Raw genomic sequence first — 20,242 nt, forward strand, 5'->3', positions numbered from 1 at the left:
GGTACCATAAAGTTATTATTACATGCTAAACACAGCATGTGGATCCAGATTGATTTTAAGATATAAACAGGGATTAACAGCACCACAAAATAAGAGAGTTGGAAAGGACCTTGGAGGTCTTCTAGTCCAGCAGGAGACCTTATAACATTTCAGACAAATGATTGTCCAGTCTCTTCTTAAAAGTCTCCCATCTTGGAGCAACACAACCTCTGGAGACAGGCCGTTCCACTGATTATTTTAATTATCAGGAATTTTCACCTTAATTCCAGGTTGGTTCTCTCCTTGATTAGTTTCCATCCATTGCTTCTTGTCCTGCCATCGGTGCTTTGGAGAATAGCTTGACTCCCTCTTCTCTGTGGAAGCCTCTGAGATATTGGAACACTGCTATCATGTCTCCCCTAGTCCTTCTTTTCATCAAACTAGACATACCCAGTTCCTGCAACCGTTCTTCGTATGTTTTAGCCTCCAGTCCCCTCATCCTCTTGGTTGCTCTTCTCTGCACTCTTTCAAGAATCTCAACATCTTTTTTTATATTGTGGCGAAATAACATTAATTAACTAAAGAGTCACATCACCCCAAAAATGTCAGTGGCTTCAACTATGCACAAATGTCTTTATCACGTGCAACTTTTTTGTGAATGGCTACCCTCAGTTGGAAATTATCTTTGACTATATCTGCAATTTTGCAATGTCTGCATCCCCTGTTGATCAATGCATTTTGAATTTCATCCATGAATTGCCTCAATATATAAAGAAATTCTATTTTTATTTTTAAAATACCACCCTAGTTTAAATTTTTCACCCCTATATTAAGGCAGCTACTTTCTGCAAACTGTTAAATTTGTGAGCGTATGTGTGATACCCATCCATACCCATCCTGCTTCGTTACATTACAACATTGGCCCTGTGTAACTGAGTTTGCATAACAGGCTAAGCCACAAAATGCTAGCCGAGTTTAGCAGGTTGTGTGAATGGAAATACTAGCCTGGTTGCCACGATTCCAATCCTGCTTAGCAAATTTACAGTACAACAGTATTTACAGTACAAACAGAATATATTTACATTCTTAACGGTCTCCATTGAAATTAAAATGGCTTCATTGTTTGATTGCCATTTAATATCTGAGCATAATTTCCCACGATATTGCCATTTAATATCTGAGCATAATTTCCCAAACTTCCCACACTGGGAGCACTCGCTCGCACACTGCACAAACAAGTGCAAATACATTTTTTAAAAAATGGTTGTGTGCAACTTTTACCAAGCTGTTCCAACTGAGGAGTGATTTTTCAAGAACAATTTCTTAACTAGATAATAATCATACATTAGATTTTGCTATAGCTGCTTACAATGATGTCCTTGGTTAACCTGTTGTGGCCCGTTAGCAGCCTGTGTGGATTGTAGCTGATTCTGACAGCGAGGAGGCTGGTGTGGTGCTGCGCCAGCAGCCTGTGCAGCTGGCACTCGAGTCAGACAGCGAGGAGGCTGGAGAAGATGTGGTGCCAGAGGCGGGGATTCAGCCAGGGCCTTCAGAACCTCCAGAAGCTCCCATAAGTGAAGAGGACAAAAAGGAGGAGCCTCATCTCAATGCACGGGCGCGCAGAGCTGCCAAAAGGCAGGAGTGGCTCCTCAGGAGGAGGTCTCCTTGAGAGTAAGGCTTGGGGCTAATTGGCCATTCCCTTAGCCTATTTAAGGAGGAACGCCGACTGAAGCAAGCTGTAGGGAACAACTTTAGTTCAATCTCCTTCACGTCTGGATTCTCTGCAAAATTTGCTTCTGGGCTTTCTGTCAACTCTAGTAAGACTGTGATTACCTTATCTTAGAATGCTTGTAGGCTGTTAAGGAAGTTTATTAACAGCCTTTGGTTGAAAAAGACTGAGTTATTTGAGTAAAATAAGCTTTGTATAGGTTTTGTGTGTGCTGCATTCTTTGAGGTCTGTAGCTGGGGCAGAGCATAACCAAACGTCAAGCAGCTGCTTGCAAATGAAGAACTACAGGTGGTCCTCGACTTACCACAGTTTGTTTAGTGACCGTTCAAAGTTACGACGGCACTGAAAAATGTGGCTTATGACCGTTTTTCATAGTTACAACCTGTGCAAGCATCCCTACGATCATGTGATCAAAATTCAGACGCTTGGCAACTGGTTCATATTTATGACCGTTGCTGCCTCCCGGGCTAATTATGATCCCCTTTTGTGACCTTCTGACAAGCAAAGCCAATGGGGGAGCCAGATTCACTCAACAACCGTGTTACTAACTTAACAACCGCAGTGAATCATTTAACGACTGTGGCAAGACGGGTCGTAAAATTTGCTAAAACTCATTTAACTCTCATTACCAACAGAAATGTTGAGCTCAATTGTGGTCGTAAGTCGAGGCTGTGAGAAATGCAGGTAGTCCTCCACTTACAACGATTCACTTAGTGACCGGGTTTGAAGTTACAACACGACTGGAAAAAGTGACTTATGACCGTGTTTCACGCTTACGACCATTGCAGCATCCCCGTGGTCACGTGATCAAAAATCATTCACAACTGACTCGTATTTGTGACGGTTGCAGTGTCACACGGAGTCACACGATCCCCGTTTGGGAACTTCTGACAAGCAAAGTTTATGGGGAAGCCAGATTAATGACCATGTTAGTAACTTTACCAGTGCACTGATTTATTTAACAACTGTGGCAAGGAAGGTCATAAAACGAGGCAAAAATCCCTTAACAACAGAGATTTGGGCTCAATTGTGATCGTAAGTCGAGGACTACCTGTATTAAAGTGTGTTCCTTCAGCACCACGAAGCCCAATTAAAACCCAAAAGTTCTCTTGAGAGCAAGAACAAGTTCTTCTCGGAGGAGAGCAAGGGAGTTTCTCCTCTCTTCAAAGTCTGTTTTCCACCAAGGTGCTAGTCCCTGTGTCAAAGGGATGGGAGGCCAAGTAGTCTTTGTAATCCCCGTCGATTAGTTTCTCGGCGTTGTGTTTGGCAAACCAGCAATCCACTTCCTGTTTGCCATTGTAGATCTTTCTCTGCTTCCACACCACGGGCACCAAACGCCCTTTCAACTTGAGGGCGTGCTCCGAGTTCGAGTTCCCAGACTTTATTTCCTGGCAGTCATCCAGGCTACACTTTTCTGAGAATGGCTCGGTCAACAGCTGAACATCTTGGTGCAAGAACTGGCCTGCAAAAATTAAAAAAAGGAATTTGTGAGCAAGTGAATTAATGAGACTCCGGGTAGTTCTCCGCTTATGACTAAACTGGGACCAGGATTTCCATTGCTAAGCAAGGCGATAGTTTAGTTTAGTCCAATTTTATGACCTTTTATGCTACAGTTGTTAAGCGAATCACTGTGTTGTTAAATGAATCACACGGTTGTTAGGTGAATCTGACTTCCTCTGCTGACTTGAATTTTGATCATCACATGATCATGGGGGGATGTTGCAAAAGTCGTAACTGTGAAAAAGGGCCATAAATCACTTTTTTCAGTGCTGTTGTAAGTTTGGTCACTAAGTGAACTGTTGTAAGTCGAGGACTACTTGTACTTAGGACTGCGACTCTCAGAATTCAGATGGAAGATATACAGTAGTGGCCAAAATTGTGGAAACCTTTTGGGGAAAGTGTATTTTCTAAAACTAGTTAATAACACCACTTTTTTTTTTTGGAGTAGTACCATAAAATTATATATCAATGGAAAGATAATTGAATCAAGAATGTAATGCAATAACTTTTAGGAAGGATTTGCTATTAGAATAGCAGTTACAGGATAAAGAAGAAAAGTGAAACACGTAGAAAAACCGAGATATACAAAAATTATCACCGTAGAAAAACCGAGATATGCAAAAATGATCACCATGTCAGTTAATACTTCATTGGGTAACCTTTAGCATAAATTACGGCCTTACAAGGTCTTCCCATGGAGTGAACCAAGTCTTTGAGTTCTGCAGCTGTTATAATGTGAAACCAAGAATGAATGATGGCTTCTATTAACTGGGTTTTATTGCTGGGCCGCTTCTGATTAACCAGTTTCTTTAGTCAGCTCCATAGATTTTCAATTGGGTGAAGATCTGGGCTATTCCCAGGTCATTCCAGCAGTGGAGTAGGATTATCTTGAAACTCCAAAAAACAAAAGTGGCGTTATTAGCCATCAAACCTCAAAAATACACTTTTCCCAAAAGGTTTCCACAACTTTGGCCACGACTGTATGTCTCTCTGCACACAATCTTAGAAACCAACATTAAACCAACCAACCAATCTTAGAAACCAACATTTTTCTCCCTTACCTATCAGCCCATGCGAAGCTGTCGAAAGTCCTTGACCGTTAGAGATGTAGAAACCCAAATGGTTCTTCTGATACCGAGCGGGGTTCTTGTAGTGGTGGATCAGAATGACAAAACTGATGGACTCTTGTAGGACCACAGTGACGTTGGCGTGGGCCACAATGGAGACGTGGAGATTCTTGCCCACCACCATGGCGTTGCGGTCGCAAGGAAAGACCAGCCTCTTCTCATCATCCAAGATGACCTTGGTGGGAGAAATTTCCAGGTAGGATCTTTCCGGTTTGTTGCTGAGAATTGTGATGCTCTTGAAATACGTCCGCTGTTTCTTATGACCTTTCCGTGGGGCAGGTGCCCCGATGAGCTGACCGTTGACGGTCACTCCTAAGGGACAAGCAAAGATGTCAAGAGTTTGATTTAGTGATTAAGGAACCAGGCTAGAAAGCAAGAGATTTTGAGTTCAAGTCCTGCCTTAGGTATGAAAGCCGACTGGGTGACTTTGAGCCAATTATCAGGAGACGGAGAGTTCTAGTTCTGCCTTAGCCTTCAAAGCCGACTAGGTGACTTTGGGCCAATCACCAGGAGACAGTGAGTTCTAGTCCTGCATTAGGTATGAAAGCCGGCTGGGTGACTTTGGGCCAATTCTCAGAAGACTGTGAGTTCTAGTTCTGCCTCAGGCATGAAAGCCAGCTGGGTGATTTTGGGCCAATTATCAGGAGACTGAGAGGTCTAATCCTGTCTTAGCCTTGGAAACCAACTAGGCGACCTTGAGCAAATCACCAGGAAACAATGAATTCTAGTCCTGCCTTAGCCATGACAGCCATCTGAGTGACCTTGAACGAATCACCAGGAGACAGTGAGTTCTAGTCCTGCATTAGGTATGAAAGCTATCTGAATGACCTTGGGCCAATCACCAGGAGACTGTGAGTTCTAGTCTTGCTTTAGGCATGAAAGCCATCTGAGTGACCCTGGGCCAATCACCAGGAGACAAGGAGTTCTAGAACCACCTTAGCCATGAAAACAAGCTGGATGATTTTGCACCAGAGTTTTTAATACATAATCTGTTGCCATTTCCTCCCCTGTCTGCATGCTGTACTTCTCAGTATGGTACAGAGCTGTATTTTTTAAAAAAAAATGCAAAGAAAAGAGCCACAAATATCCTCATAGGATAGACTGGGACGATCTGTTTCCCAGGGTAAGACAATGGGTGAGTTCCCACAACCCACTGAATCACAAAACAATGCACTTTAGTTTAGTCTGGCTTGTTGTGCGATTCCAACGGATCTTTAGCAATTTCCTATTTTTGAGGCGACCACCGTTGCCTCCTAGAAACAGATGTATTGTTCTTGACGGAGTTGGACAATAATTGCGGGTCTTAAAACCAACGCCAGAGGAAACGCCGTTTCATATTTGCTTCCTTTTGTGATGCTTGTACAAAATTGTCCCAAACTGACTCTAAACTTTGTCTTGTCCCATTAAACGGATTGGGAGATGGAAATTCATTCAGTGTTTCCTTTCCGTCAGGCCAGGCCAAACTTTTACTCAACTCTGCTGACGGAACAAGTCAATAGCCCCACCAGCTCTGTGGTTCCCGTACCAGCCAAGGTTATTGGTTACTACCTGAGTGCTTGTGATCCGAAACTAATCTAAGGATATCGCCAGGTTCTCCGTCGATATTGAAGCAGATGGTCAGCTTGTTCCGCGGCAAATCGACGACAAAATGAGGGTCCCCGTCCGCTGGAGAGACAATTCAAAACAAAATAGGAGGGGAAACATTAGCTTAAATTAACAGAGATGGAAGGGACCTTGTAGGTCATCTAGTCCAACCCCCCACCCAAGAAGGAGACCCTACACCATTTCTGACAAATGGCAGTCCGATCTCTTCTTGAAAGCCTCCAGTGATGAAGCTCCCATAACCTCCGAAGGCAACTTCTGATCCATTGGTTGATTGTTCTCATTGTCAGAAAATTTCTCCTTATTTCTAGGTTGAATCTCTCCTTGTTCAGTTTCCATCCATTATTCCTTGTCTGGCCTACAGGTGCTTTGGAAAATAGCTTGATCCCCTTCCTCCTCTCTGTGGTAGCCCCTCAAATATTGAAAGATGCTATCATGTCTCCCCTGGTCCTTCTCTTCTCTAGACTAGCCATGCCCAGTTCCTGCAACCGTTCATCGTATGTTCCAGTCCCCTCATCATCCTGGTTGCTCTTCTCTGCACTCTTTCTAGAGTCCCAACATCTTTTTTGCAGTGTGGTGACCAAAACTGGATGCAGGATTCTAGGTGTGGTCTTACTAAGGCTTTACAGAGTAATATTAGTACCTCACATGATCTTGATTGTATCCCTCTGTTAATGTAATTTAGGATTGCCTTGGCTTTTTTGGCTGTCACTGAACACGGCTGGCTCATATTTAGCTGGTTGTTCACTAAGACTCCAAGATCCCTCTTGCAGTTACTGCTATTAAGCCTAGTTTCACCCAGTCTATATGTGTCCTTTTGGTTTTTCTTGCCTAAGTGTAAGACTTTACTTTTCTCTACATTGAATTTCATTTTGTTAGATAGGGCCCAATCCTAACCTCTCTGAGGTTGCTTGTTTTCTTGCAGATGTTTCATGAGAAAAAAGAAGAGGAAAGAAAAGTAAGAAAAAGAAAGGAAGGAAGGAAGGAAGGAAGAAAAGAGCGAGGAAGAAAGGAAAGAAAGAACAAAAGAAATAATGAATGAACAAATGAATGAATGAGAAAGAAAGAAAGAAAGAAAAAGGAAGGAAGGAAGGAAGGAAAGAAAAAAGGAAGGATGGATGGAAGGAAGAAAGGAAGGAAAAAGAGAATGAAAGAAAGAGGAAGAAAGGAAAGGAAAGAAAGAAAAAGAAAGGAAAGTAGAAAGAAAGAAAGAAAGAAAGAAAGAAAAGAGGGAGGAAGAAAGGAAAGAAAGAACAAAAGAAATAATGAATGAATGAAAAAGAAAGAAAGAGAAAGGAAGGAAGGAAGGGAAAAAAAGAAAGAAAGAGAGAGAGAGAGAGAAAGAAAGAAAGAAAGAAAGAAAGAGGGAGGAAGAAAGGAAAGAAAGAACAAAAGAAATAATGAATGAACAAATGAATGAATGAGAAAGAAAGAAAGAAAGAAAGAAAGAAAAAGGAAGGAAGGAAGGAAGGAAGGAAAGAAAAAAGGAAGGATGGATGGAAGGAAGAAAGGAAGGAAAAAGAGAATGAAAGAAAGAGGAAGAAAGGAAAGGAAAGAAAGAAAAAGAAAGGAAAGTAGAAAGAAAGAAAGAAAGAAAGAAAGAAAGAAAGAAAAGAGGGAGGAAGAAAGGAAAGAAAGAACAAAAGAAATAATGAATGAATGAAAAAGAAAGAAAGAGAAAGGAAGGAAGGAAGGGAAAAAAAGAAAGAAAGAGAGAGAGAAAGAAAGAAAGAAAGAAAGAAAGAGGGAGGAAGAAAGGAAAGAAAGAACAAAAGAAATAATGAATGAATGAAAAAGAAAAAAAGAGAAAAGAAGGAAGGAAGAAAGAAAGAAAAAAGAAAGAAAGAGAGAGAGAGAGAGAGAGAAGGAAAGAAAGAAAGAAAGAAAGAAAGAAAGAAAGAAAGAAAGAAAGAAAGAAAGAAAGAAAGAAAGAAAACCCGTTTTGCTTAGGAAACTTAGAAAACCGAACACGGCCAAACCCTTGTATAATGATTAACTGCTGGACCACTTACCTGAAGTTTTAGTTACATTGATTTTTGGCTCCTCTGATTTTTCAGGAGTGGAGCCTGAAACAAGAGAAGAGGAAATGAGACGACACAAAGCCACACAGACACACAGAAGCCCAGCTACCCAACAACCCAGGGCAAAGTACTATTAGGCCTCCCCCAGAGAAGAGCCATGGCTTGTTTACACCTTGAACAACTTATTTACAACTGGGTCTATACAGGTAGTCCTCGCCTTAAGACCACAATTGGGACTGGGGAACTTCCGTCCCCAAGCCATGCGGTCATTAAATGAGTCGACACATAACTGCACCCGATTCTGCAACCTTTTTTTTGGCGTTAAGTGAATCCAACTTCCCCCCCCTTTGACTTCGCTTGTCAGAAGCTGGCTGGGAAGGTCTCCATCGGCAATTTCATCATTCTGGGATGGTTGCAACCCTCACAAATGCTTCCATCCAGTTGTCCAATTTTTGATCATGTGACTACGGGGGAAGGCGGCAACAATTATACGCACAAGGACTGGGCCTTAAGTCACTGTTTTCAGCACTGTCGTAACTTTGAACAGTCGTTCAACAAATGGCCGTAAGTCGAGGACTGCCTGTATGTACTTTTCCTAATTATCCTAATACGGTGAATTGAATTTTCAATATTTGAATACCAATTCTTTCCTACTTGTTTAATGACTACAATAAAGACCTTTTGGGATTGGAGTCAAGGTTAAGAAGCAGAGGTTTGACTTTTTAATTCCCCAAAAAGAGAAATTTCCCTGATTTGGAGGAATCGGGGATTATCAGCACTTAATTTGTAAGGTTTAAAGCAGTTATTTCATCTCTTAACCTTTTCCCAGACCTCAAGAATCCAAATTCTTTGTCCCTAATCACTCAAGTGGGTGTGGACCACACCTGGTCCATGGATCAGATGGTCCCTGATCTCTGCTTTGGAGTTTGAGTAGTGCCATGTTGCCAGTATACAGGTAGTCCTCGACTTACGACCACAATGGAGCCCCAAATTTCTGTTGTGAAATGAGACCGTTGTTAAGTGAGTTTTGTCCCATTTTATAACCTTTCTTGCCACTGCGGTTAAATGAATCACTGCAGTTGTTAAGTAAGTAGCACCGTCGTTAAGTGAGTCTGAGTTCCCCTGTGGACTTTGCTTCTCAGAAGGTCGCAAAAGGGAATCGTGTGACCCCAGGATACAGCAACGGTCATAAATATGAGCCAGTTGCCAAGCATCCAAATTTTGATCACAGGACCACGGGGAGACATCAACGATCATAAGTGTGAAAAAACGATCATAAGCACTTGTTATATGTTATACAAAACATTTGCTAGACCAATTCTCGAATACAGCTCATCTGTCTGGAACCCGCACTGCATATCGGACATTAATACCGGGTTTCCCCGAAAATAAGATCCTGTCTTATATTTTTTTTGAACCCTGAAATAAGCACTTGGCCTTATTGCCATGGCCTCAAAAGCCCGATTGGGCTTATTATCAGGGGATGTCTTATTTTGAGGGAAATACGGTATATATGGTCACTAAGCAAACTGTTGTAAGTCAAAGACTAGCTGTAAGCGACTCATTAACCAGAAACAAAGATCGTAAAAGATCCATATGTAAAACACTTTGGCCTGTCATGTGCAATCTTGACATGTTTTGGAGGAAAACATTTGTCGTGCAAGAGGCATGGAAAGGAGTGGTTGGGTGGGTGGAGAAGACGTTAAATGAAGATGCATTGAGAGAATCACAAATTTCTCCCCTTTTCAGAGGTGGGATTCAGCCGGTTCGGACAAGTTTGGGCGAATCAGATGCTAATTTTAATCTGGTTCGCCGAACCGATCGTTGTAAGGACTGGCTGGCCCCACCTGCCCCGCCCCGCCTCTCTCAGGCGTCTCCACGCAGCCCGTTTTGGATGTGAGGTAAATGCAAGGCCTACATGGAGGCTCTGGGAGAGTGAAAAACAGGCCTCCTGGAAGCTCCGGAAGTCCAGAAAGGGGCCTGTTTCTGGCCTCCAGAGGGCCTCCGGAGCCCGGAGGAGGCTCGAGGAAAGCCTCTGGAGCCTGGGGAGGGCGAAAATGCCCCCCCTCTGCCATGGTGCAGGAGGCCGAGTAGGTTACGCCCCCATGGCCACGCCCACCCAGCAACGGGGTAGAGAACTGGTTGCTAAAAAATGTTTAATCTCACCCCTGGCGGTAGCTCTTACCTGAGGGCACCTGGTGGCCTTGAAGGCCCTGCACGATTTCTCCAACGCCTTCGGTTGAAGGACCAGCGTAGACCTCCATTGGGGGTTCCACTTGAAATGGAAGGGTCTTCATCTTCAGGGCGGTGAAGGGCATGACAAAATTGTAAGCAAGGGCCAAGTTCTTGGCCCTTTCCCTCAGAGAGGCCTTCTCCTTGCTGTTGTCGCTCTTCAACCAGGAGGCCAACAGTTCTTTGATGGTGAGGTAACTCCAGGCCCGCTCGATGTAGTTTTGATCGGTTGAGGAGTTTGGCGGGCCAACAAAACTCGCCTCGAGGAGGTTGTGCCTCGAAAGATCGACGGCCACGTCGGTTTTCAGCAGGACATGCTTGTCACTGTTGCTGGCGGTCACTTCTACGTGTAAACTGTGGGCGGTCTTGTTGTAGAGTTTCCCCGCAATGACAATCTCAGAACCGTTGAAGTAGTTGGGGAAGAAATTCTGAGTCACTTTCTCCACGCTGTCCACGGGGTAATCCACCCGGATGTCCGACAGAAGCGGGGTACCGATCTCATCATAGAATCTGCATAGACACCTTTGGTTACTCTTAAAACACGAGCGCAAGTCATAAAGAAACCAACACAGTGGGAGTCCTCGACTTACGACCATTCATTTAGTGCCAGTTCAAAGTTACAACAACACTGAGGAAAGTGACCGATTGACCAGTCCTCACATTTAGGACAGGTAATCCTCGACTTATGACCACAATTGAGCCCATAATTTCTGTTGCTAAGCAAGACGGTTGCGAAGTGAATTTTGGCTCATTTTACACCCTTTCTTACCACAGTTGTTAAGTGAATCATTGCAGTTGCTAAATTACTAACCCGGTTGTTAAGTGAATCGGGCTTCCCCGTTGACTTTGCTTGAGAGAAGGTCGCAAAAGGGGATCACGTGACCTTGGGATACAGCAACGGTCATAAGTATGAACCAGGTGTCAAGCATTCAAATTTTGATCACATGATCTCATGGAGATGCTACAAAGGTTGTAAGTATGAAAAATGGTCAGAGGTCACTTTTTTCAGTGCCGTTGTAACTTTGAACCAGGGATGAAATGTAAAATTTGTTACTACCGGTTCTGTGGGCGTGGCTTGGTGGGGGGGGTGGTAATGTGACTGGGTGGGCGTGGCCAACTTCTTTTTTTTTTGTACTTTTAAAAGCATTTTTTCTACAACCTCTTCGGCCAAAGAGGTTGTAGAAAAACATGCTTTTAAAAGCCTCTGACGATCCCAGCTGAGTTGCCTGATCATCAGAGGTTTTTTTAAATTTACTTTTAAAAGGATTTTTTAAGCCGAAGAAAAAATGCTTTTAAAAGTTAAAAAAAAAGCCTCTCATGATTGTGCGGCTCAGCTGGGCATGGGGGGGGGCAGGGATTTTTGCTACCGGTTCTCCGAACCACCCGTCGTCATCGCTACCGGATCGGACGATCCAGTCCGAACCGGGAGCATTTCACCCCTGCTTTGAACGGTCACTAAATGGACTCTTGTAAATTGAAGACTATCTGTACCCCACCTAGAAACACGGCTCTGTCCATTCCTTCATTCTCATGACCTTTACAAATTCTGGAAAACAGTTTTGGGAAGCTGTGATTCTGACAGAAATTCCACTTCCAATCCCTATTTTACCCACCAAGTAGTATAGGAAAAATGCTGCATGGAAACTCTCCTCTCAACAGCATCCTCTCCAGGGGTGGGTTCTAATTTTTTTTACTACCGGTTCTGTGGGCGTGGCTTATTTTGTGGGCGTGGCTGTAATGTGACTGGGTGGGCGTGGCCAACTTTTTTTTTTTTTACTTTTAAAAGCATTTTTTCTACAACCTTAAGAGGTTGCAGAAAACAATGCTTTGAAAAGCCTCTGACGATCTCAGCTGAGCCGCGGGATCATCAGAAGCTTTTTTTTTTTTTACTTTTAAAAGCATTTTTTCCGCTGAAGAGGTTGTAGAAAAAATGCTTTTAAAAGTAAAAAAAAAAAAAAAAAAAAGCCTCTGATGAGGTGGGCGGGGTAAGCGAGCGGCAACCGGGCTGGGAACCGGTTTGGGGGCGTGGCCAGCCAATGTTATTACTGGTTCTCCGAACTACTACAAATTTTGACTACCGGTTCTTGCGAATCGGTGCGAACCGGGAGCAACCCACCACTGATCCTCTCGTTCGAAGTCATGGTTCATGTAACCATGGTTATTTGGACAAATCACAAATGACTTGGCTGGTCTCGTCCATTCAAAAACAAACCATGGATTTCAAACCAAGGTGGCTGAATTTCCACAAAGACCTCTCTAAAACTTGGCTTTAGAAAATTTGGGAATCCAGCCAATTTAAACCAATTTTCTTAAGTTCCCTTATGTGCCTTTTTCAAGATAACCTTAATTTCCTCCAATGGAGAGCTGGCTAATACTGTTGACTCAGAATGAAAGGACACTGCGTTTAGCAGTTGGAATTGTGCCCAGCTGAACCAAAAATAGTCATTAAAGTCACCAAGTTACAAACTGAGAGACAACGAGTTCTAGTCCTGCCTTAGACAGGACAGAGTCGGAAGGGACCTTGGAGATCTTCTTGTTGTGGCTCTGTTGCCTGAGCCTGGGCTATCGACAGATGCAGACTCTGAGAGTGAGGAAGAGGAGTTGACAAGGCCTCCCTCTCCAGGACCCTCCTCTCTGGCAATGCCTCCGGAGGACACCGAAGGCCAAAAGATAGGCTCAGAGCCAAGCACGTCCCCGCAGCCACAGATGGACGGCGACGAAGGAGATAAGTGCAGCTGGACCCTCGCCAGAGGCGCAGGGAGAAGCGTGCGCAGCAGAGGGGAAGGCGTGCCAGAGATTAGTTGAGTCACTGGACCACACCCCACAGGGTATAAATGTGGGTGTGGTGGCCGGTTCAGTTTGTGACGAGCAAAAACTAGAAATAATCCATGATCTCTGCATTACTAGACTTTGCCTGCTTTATCGGACTGCATTTGGATTAATCCTTGTATTGTTGAAAACTCTGCCTGTTTTATTGGAATGCTGGCAGTCTAATCTTTGTTTTGTGTGAGTAAAGTCTGAACTGGCAGCTAGCAACTGGGTTGCTGCCAACTTTATTTTCAAAGAATTTTGTCGTGTGGTTTATTAACTCCGGGCCGTCTGTGGGGGTGCGTGAGTGGAACAGGGACAGAACACTTCTAGTCCAGGGATGGGCAACTGTGGCTCTTTTACAACCTGTGGACTTCAACTCCCAGAATTCCTGAACCAGTTTGGCTGTCTCAAGAATTCTGGGAATTGAAGTCCACAGGTTGTAAAAAGGCCACAGTTGCTCACCCCTGTTCTAGTCCAATTCCTGCTCAAGAAGGAGACCCTATACCAGTGATGGCTAACCTTTTCTGGACTGAGTGCCTAAAGCATGTGCAGATGTGAATGCACGCATGTGCCCCTGAACCCTCCAAATGCAATGCAGCCCCCGCGCATGCGCCCGGCCCCGCCATCTGTCAGAAATGGTGTAGGTGTAGGGTCTCTTGCTTGGGTAGGGGGTTGGACTAGATGACCTAAAAGGTCCCTTCCAACTCTGTTAATCTGTTAATTTAAGATAGACCTTAGGGAAGCTCTGAAGGAGCCATTAAGTAGAGGAAGGAAGGAAGAAGCCATCGGACCTGGGAAAGGCTGACACAATCTAACAGAGATCCAGCAGAAGAGATGGCAGGGAATAAATTTTTCTCACCAACCCTTTAAAGTGTGTTGCAGCGTCCTCATTCTCCCGGATCAACCTCATCATCCCACAGTTCTCCAAGGCCAACCTCTCCAGCAAGTGCTCGTCGACGTCATTCCCAATGCCGATAGTGAAGACGCAGAACTTGTTGCCAATGGCTTCCTTGAGGTTGTTGACGATCTTGCTCGTCTGGACCTCGCCCATCGTGGGGCGCCCATCGGTCACGAACACCAGGAGGGAGGCGCTTCGCGATTCCGCTTCGTTCTGGGTGATGTAATCGTTCAGGATTTTTGCGCTGGTCTGAAGAGCCTCGTTGATATTGGTACCTGTGACAATACCATGGAAACAGATGTGATGTTAGGTACAGGGGTGGGATTCAAAAATTTCAGCAACCGGTTCACTGCCCGGTTGCTGGGTGGGCATAGCCATGGGGGCATGGCCTATGTGGCTCCTGCACCATGGCAGGGGGGAGCATTTTTGCCCTCCCCAGGCTCCAGAGGCTTTCCTCAACCCTCCAGGATGGCCAAAATGGCCTCCCTCAGGCACCGGAGGCCCTCCGTAGGCCCGTTTTTCACCCTCCCAGAGCCTCTGCGTGCGCCCTGCACTTACCTGGCATCCAAAACAGGTTGCATGAAGACTCCTGGGAGGGGAGGGGAGGGGTGGGCAGGGTCAGCCAGTCCTTGGAACAACTGGTTCAGCAAACCAGATTAAAATTAACATCCGGTTTGCCCGAACTGGTCTGAACCGGCTGAATCCCAACCCTGGTTAGGTAGGTCGGAGGTGTCCAATTTTCATCAACTAGTTTAGAGGTGTCCAATCTTGGCAACTTTAAGACTTGTGGACTTCAACTCCCAGAATTCCCCAGCCAGGAATTCTGGAAGTTGAAGTCCACAAATCTTAAAGTTGCCAAGATGGATACCTGTGAACTAGAGCTTTAGATAAGATTGCGGAGGTTGATCTTATCCAGCTGCATTTAGACATGAGTGCTTGGAAGATATTTCCTTAGAAATATCCAAATTTACTACAACAGGAGACAAGATTCCATGCCTTGGGATTCCATACCATACAAGGCATATACAAAAAGAGAGAAGGTTAAATAACATGAGGCAAATCCAGAAGATTTTTAGTGCCATTACAACAGCACCAAATAACAATGGTAGGGGCTGCCAAGAAAGGAAAAACCAGAATCTTATATTTCCAGGAGAAGGAGAAAGGAGGAGGAGGAGGAGGAGGAGGAGGAGGAGGAGGAGGAGGAGGAGGAGGAGGAGGAGGAGGACAAGGAGGAGGAGGAGGAGGAGGAGGAGGAGGAGGAGGAGGAGGACGAGGAGGAGGAGGAGGTCTCCTAATGAGCACTCCAGCTCAAAAAAGTTGGGTTATTTCTTGCCAAACCAGAAGATGGTGAGTTCTAGTCCTGCCTTAGGCATGAAAGTTAGCTGGGTGACTTTGGGCCCATCACAAGGAGATTCTGAGTTCTACTCCTGCCTTAGGCATGAAACTCTACTGGATGACTTTGGGCCAATACCAGGGGACTGATAGTTCTAGTCCCGCCTTAGGCATAAAAGCCATCTGGGTAACTTTGGGCCAATCACCAGGAGAAGACGAGTTCAAGTTCTACCTTAGCCATAAAAGCCAGTTGGGTTTCTGCCTTGGCCCAACCCATCTCATAGAGCTGTTGTTGCAGAGAAAATAGGAGAAGGAAGGAGTATTCGGTATGTGTTCGCCACCTTATGGTCTTTATAAAAATAGAGAAGGTGAGATATAATCAACCAACCAATCAATCAATCAGTAATTAAGATTACCTTCATTAGGTGGTACGAGATGGATGTGGAAGATTGCATCTCGTATATTTTCAGGAGTCACCGGCACCAACTGCTCTTCTTTCCAGACCTTGATTTCATTGGAGAAGCCAATAATGTTGAAGTGGTCTCCAGGCCGGAGGTCATGGAGAATGGTGAACAGGGCCTCCCTGGTCTGGAAATGAAACGGAGGGAAACCAGTAAGGGAATGTTGGTGTGGTTTATACAATGGGCTGGTTAAACCCTGTGACACCATGGATTTATGACGATCCAAGGACAAGCTGCCACTGATCACACATGTGGCATGGGTTCAGTGGTGGGTTTCACATATTCTGACCACCGCATATGCGCCCGGCCTTGCGCACATGCGCCTGACCTTCCATGCATGTGCTTTGCTCATGTGCGCACCTTCCACACATGTGCCTGGCCTCGAAAACGTGGCTAAATAGAACGACATTATGCCGGGACAGGTCCACCCACAGTCACCGCTTCTGATTTGCCCAAACTGGTCCGAACCGGCTGAATTTCTTATAATGCACAACAATGAACTGCAGCCAAAAATAAACAAGAGGCATCCTATCATACGCAAAATAAATTGAACCTAGCGATTTATTCTTTGCAAAAAGATCTATGCGCCCACACAGCACAGCGGAAAGCCAAGCAATCTTCAGAGAGTATGTAGGATCGGGAGGAACGAGGAACCTTGGCTCTCCAGATGTCGTTGGGTTCCGTGGTTTGGTGGCTCCACCATTAGAAGGAATGAAAGAAGGGTCTCGAATGGCAGTGTCAACTCTGAAGCTGGCCTGACGGAGGCCAACCTGGAGGCGTCAGGGCTGCCACAATGGTGGTGAGGGATAGGGAGGGGGCGGGGAATAGAGATAGCTGGGGTTTTGTAGCCAAAACAAAATAGTTTCCCCTGAGAACCAAGGACATTCCCACAGGTGGCTGGAAAGAGGAGGAGTGAAGTTTCCGAGCAACCAGACAGCACCTTGATTGGACCATCAATCAAGTGGTCCAATCCACTTGGATTGTTTCGGAAAGGGGGGAAAAACTTTAGTTTTAATTAGGTGAAAACCGCGGGAACCTTTAGAGTCGGTTTTCACCAGTCTGTGCCAATACGATATATCCAATAAACTTGTTCTCTGAGGAAATTGCTTGCCTCGGAGGTCTGTTTGCTATGGGTGGATTACTTGGAACCCTGACAGGCAGATGCTAAGGATAGCTTTCTGGTTGCTTCTTCTAAACCAGGGCTGTCAAACTCGCGGCCCGCAGACCAGATGCATCATGATCTGGCCACTCCCACACCCGGTTTAGCGAAGGAGAAAAAAGTCGCGATACATCACGTGATGACACCGTGATGACGCAAGTTAGACACCCCTGTTCTAAACCAGTGTTTCTCAACCTTGGCAGCTTGAAGATTTGTAGATTTCAACTCCCAGAATTCCCCAGCCAGCCATGTTCCATTGTTCTAAACCATCAGAGGATGCTCATTCTCGGAAGAAATAACCATTGTGTTACATTGCCTTGGGATGACCTTCAGTGACCTTACACTTCCATTAGCCCGAGATAATGTGACTAATAATCTCAGATTATTAGGAGCCCTGGTGGCGCAGTGGTTAGAATGCAGTATTGCAGGCAAGCTCTGCCGACTGCCAGGAGTTCGATCCTGACCGGCTCAAGGTTGACTCGGCCTTCCATCCTTCCGAGGTTGGTAAAATGAGGACCCGGATTTTTTTTTTTTTTTAATTTGATTTTTATGCCGCCCTTCTCCGGAGACTCAGGGCGGCTTACAGTGCGTTAAGCAATAGCCTTCATACTTTTGTATATTTATACAAAGTCAGCTTATTGCCCCCACAACTGGGTCCTCATTTCACCTACCTTAGAAAGGATGGAAGGCTGAGTCAACCTTGAGCCTTGGCGAGATTCGAACCAGCAGAAATTGCAGGCAGCTGTGTTAATAACAGGGTGCGTAAACCACTGTACTATCAAGGATTGTTGGGGGTACAATAGGCTGACTCTGTAAACTGCTTAGAGCATTGTAAAGCACTATGAAGCAATATATATATAAGTCTTCTCTGTGGGGGCACCTACTATCTGGAACGAGCTCCCCCCGGAGATACGGAGGATCCCGGATCTGCGCACTTTCCGCCGTGCTTTGAAGACACTCCTATTCGAGCAGGCCGGCCTGGCCTAATTTTCTCCCCTTCTTTTAAATTTTTAAACTGAAATTTTAATTTGTTTTAAATTATTGGGAGTTTTAAATTGTCTCGGGCAAAAATTATTTAATTGGGTTTTAATTATGTTTTAACTTTTGTATTTATGTGTTTTATTTTGTGCCTGTTCGCCGCCCTGAGTCCTTCGGGAGTAGGGCGGTATACAAATTTAATAAAATGAAATGAAATGAAATGAAATAAGTGCTATTACTTTTATGGGAATTCCTTTCCAATATCTGCAGATCTGCAGACCCTCTGTTCTGTAAGGAATGGAGGCATTCAGACTGTGATGGAGCCACCATCCATTTTTATAGTTTATGGATTTACCAGCGATTTTTCAGATTTAATCTCTGGAAAAGACCAGGATTAAAGAATCTAAAATTCAGTCTGACATTCAGGCTAAAATCCTATCAGCAGTTCATCTATCGCAGGGATGGCTAACCTTTTCTGGACCGAGTGCCAAAAGCGCGTGTGCACGCATGCCCGAACCACAAAATGCAATGCGTGCGTGGCCCCCTGCATGTGCCCTGCTCCCCCTACATGCGTGTGTGGGCCCCCCATGCACATGCAGCCCCCACATGCACCCTGGCCCCCTGTGCATGCACAGCAGAGACTCAAAGACCAACTGAACAGCTGGACTGGGGCAATGGCTTGCATGCCACCTCTGGCACATGTGCCATAGGTTCGCCATCACAAATCTATCGTTACAGAACCTGGTTGCCAAACCTCTATTCAACTTCCATCCGGTTGGTTGTCAGTTGTCTCAGATGCTAAATAGGCCTCTCGCTAACTTCCTGCCTTCCCATCCTATTGGACTCCAACCCCCATCATTCCCTAGCACATGGGCCAGGGACAACAGAAGCTGTAGTACGAGCCATCTAGGAGGCATCCTATGGCTTCGGTGGTGGGTTTCAACCGGTGTTACCACCGGTTCGCTTCACGCATGCTCTTTGCGCACACCTGAGGCACGGCAATCCACTCTGCCGCACCTATCAGCTGGGCTAAAAACGAACGAATATAATAGGTATAGCGCAGAGGCGAACAGGAGGGCCCAACTGACAGTCGGAGCGAACCGGTTCGCTCTCACCTCACCCTCTCCGCTACCAATTCGCCCGAACCGGGTAGATCCAATAGCAACCCACCACTGTATGGCTTGTCTATTCTCATCTACACTTCAGCAATATTGGTCAAAAAAGCTCCACAAAGAAATGAAGCTAGATCTCGATTCTTCCTTTCTGTTGTCAGAAGAAAAATGGTGGGTTTTTTTGGATCGCAAGGATAAATTTGGAGAAGATTGCAAAGATTTTGTTCCCATTGTAATCGTGCACGGATGTTAGGAACATCATGATGAAATACATTATCCACCGCAGAGGAATTCCGAGTCAGTCTTCCAGCTGGTGGCCTTGCCATCACATCCGGGAACTATCAAGGCCAAAGTTTTAATTTATACATCTTTTCTTTAGTTCTAGTACAGATGAGATCAAGGGGAACACCCACCCCTCGAACCCAGACCCAGGCCATTTCTTTGGATTAAAATCCATACTTGTGGCTGTTAGGTGGCCTTGAATTACTTGTTGTTTCCAACCTCGCCGTCCCTTTTGTTAAAGAGGGAACAGCTGCGATATTTTCCATTATCTCTAAGCCAAAAACTTTGGGGTCTCTGGCCAAACTTGGTTTTTGAGTGGCTTGCCAGGATTTATGCTCCAAAAAAATGAAAAGAACAAAGGGAGGGGAGAAACGCAAGCAAATGTTATCTTTAATTGAAAGGTAAGCAAATTGAATCCATGGATTCAACTACTGGTAGTGATCGACTTACAACCTCAATTGAGTCCAAAATGTCTATTGCTAAGTGAGACAGTTGTTAAGTGAGTTTTGCTCCATTTTACGACCTCTCTTGCCACCGTTGTTAAAGGAACCACTGCCGTTGTTCAGTTATTAACACTGTTGTTCAGTGAATCTAGCTTCCCTATGGACATTGCTCATCAGAAGTTTGCAAAATATGATCACGTAACCCCGGGATATTGCAACCGTCATAAATACATGCCAGTTGCCAAGCATTTGAATTTTGATCACATCACGACGGGAATGCTGCAATGGTCATAAGTGCGGAAAGCGGTAACAATTTTTCAGTGCCGTTGTAACTTTGAACGGTCACTAAATGAACTGTTGTAAGTCAAGGACTACCTAGATTCTGAAAAATATCTCCCTTGTGCTGATTCGGACCGGTTCGGACCAGTTCGGACTGGTTCGGTATTCAGCCGGTTTGGACTGGTTCGGTATTCAGCTGGTTCGGACCGGTTCGGTATTCAGGCAGTTCAGATTGGTTCGGGCGAACTGGTAGTGGCAACTGAGGGTGGGGGCCTGCCCCGGCGTAAAGACATCCTA

At 45.0% G+C, this 20,242-nt stretch overlaps 1 protein-coding gene across 3 annotated transcripts in view; it reads right to left on the reverse strand.

Moving 5' to 3' along the window:
- Positions 1–748: 748 nt before the first annotated feature.
- ITIH5 (inter-alpha-trypsin inhibitor heavy chain 5) overlaps positions 749–20,242 on the reverse strand; it is a 49,232-nt gene continuing 29,738 nt past the window's right edge. For all 3 annotated transcript variants that reach the window (XM_060686356.2, XM_060686382.2, XM_087873579.1), the window contains exons 8-14: positions 15,648–15,819; positions 13,865–14,174; positions 10,144–10,700; positions 7,950–8,003; positions 5,884–6,000; positions 4,270–4,647; positions 749–3,170 (exon numbers count right to left, since the gene is read on the reverse strand). In XM_060686356.2, coding sequence (XP_060542339.2) covers positions 2,872–3,170; positions 4,270–4,647; positions 5,884–6,000; positions 7,950–8,003; positions 10,144–10,700; positions 13,865–14,174; positions 15,648–15,819 — 1,887 coding nt within the window. In that variant the 3' untranslated portion in view covers positions 749–2,871. The remainder of the gene's footprint in view (positions 3,171–4,269; positions 4,648–5,883; positions 6,001–7,949; positions 8,004–10,143; positions 10,701–13,864; positions 14,175–15,647; positions 15,820–20,242) is intronic.

The sequence above is a fragment of the Pantherophis guttatus genome, chromosome 7, assembly GCF_059756535.1.
Source record: "Pantherophis guttatus breed Tessera chromosome 7, ASM5975653v1, whole genome shotgun sequence".
Classification (NCBI taxonomy): Eukaryota; Metazoa; Chordata; class Lepidosauria; order Squamata; family Colubridae; genus Pantherophis; species Pantherophis guttatus.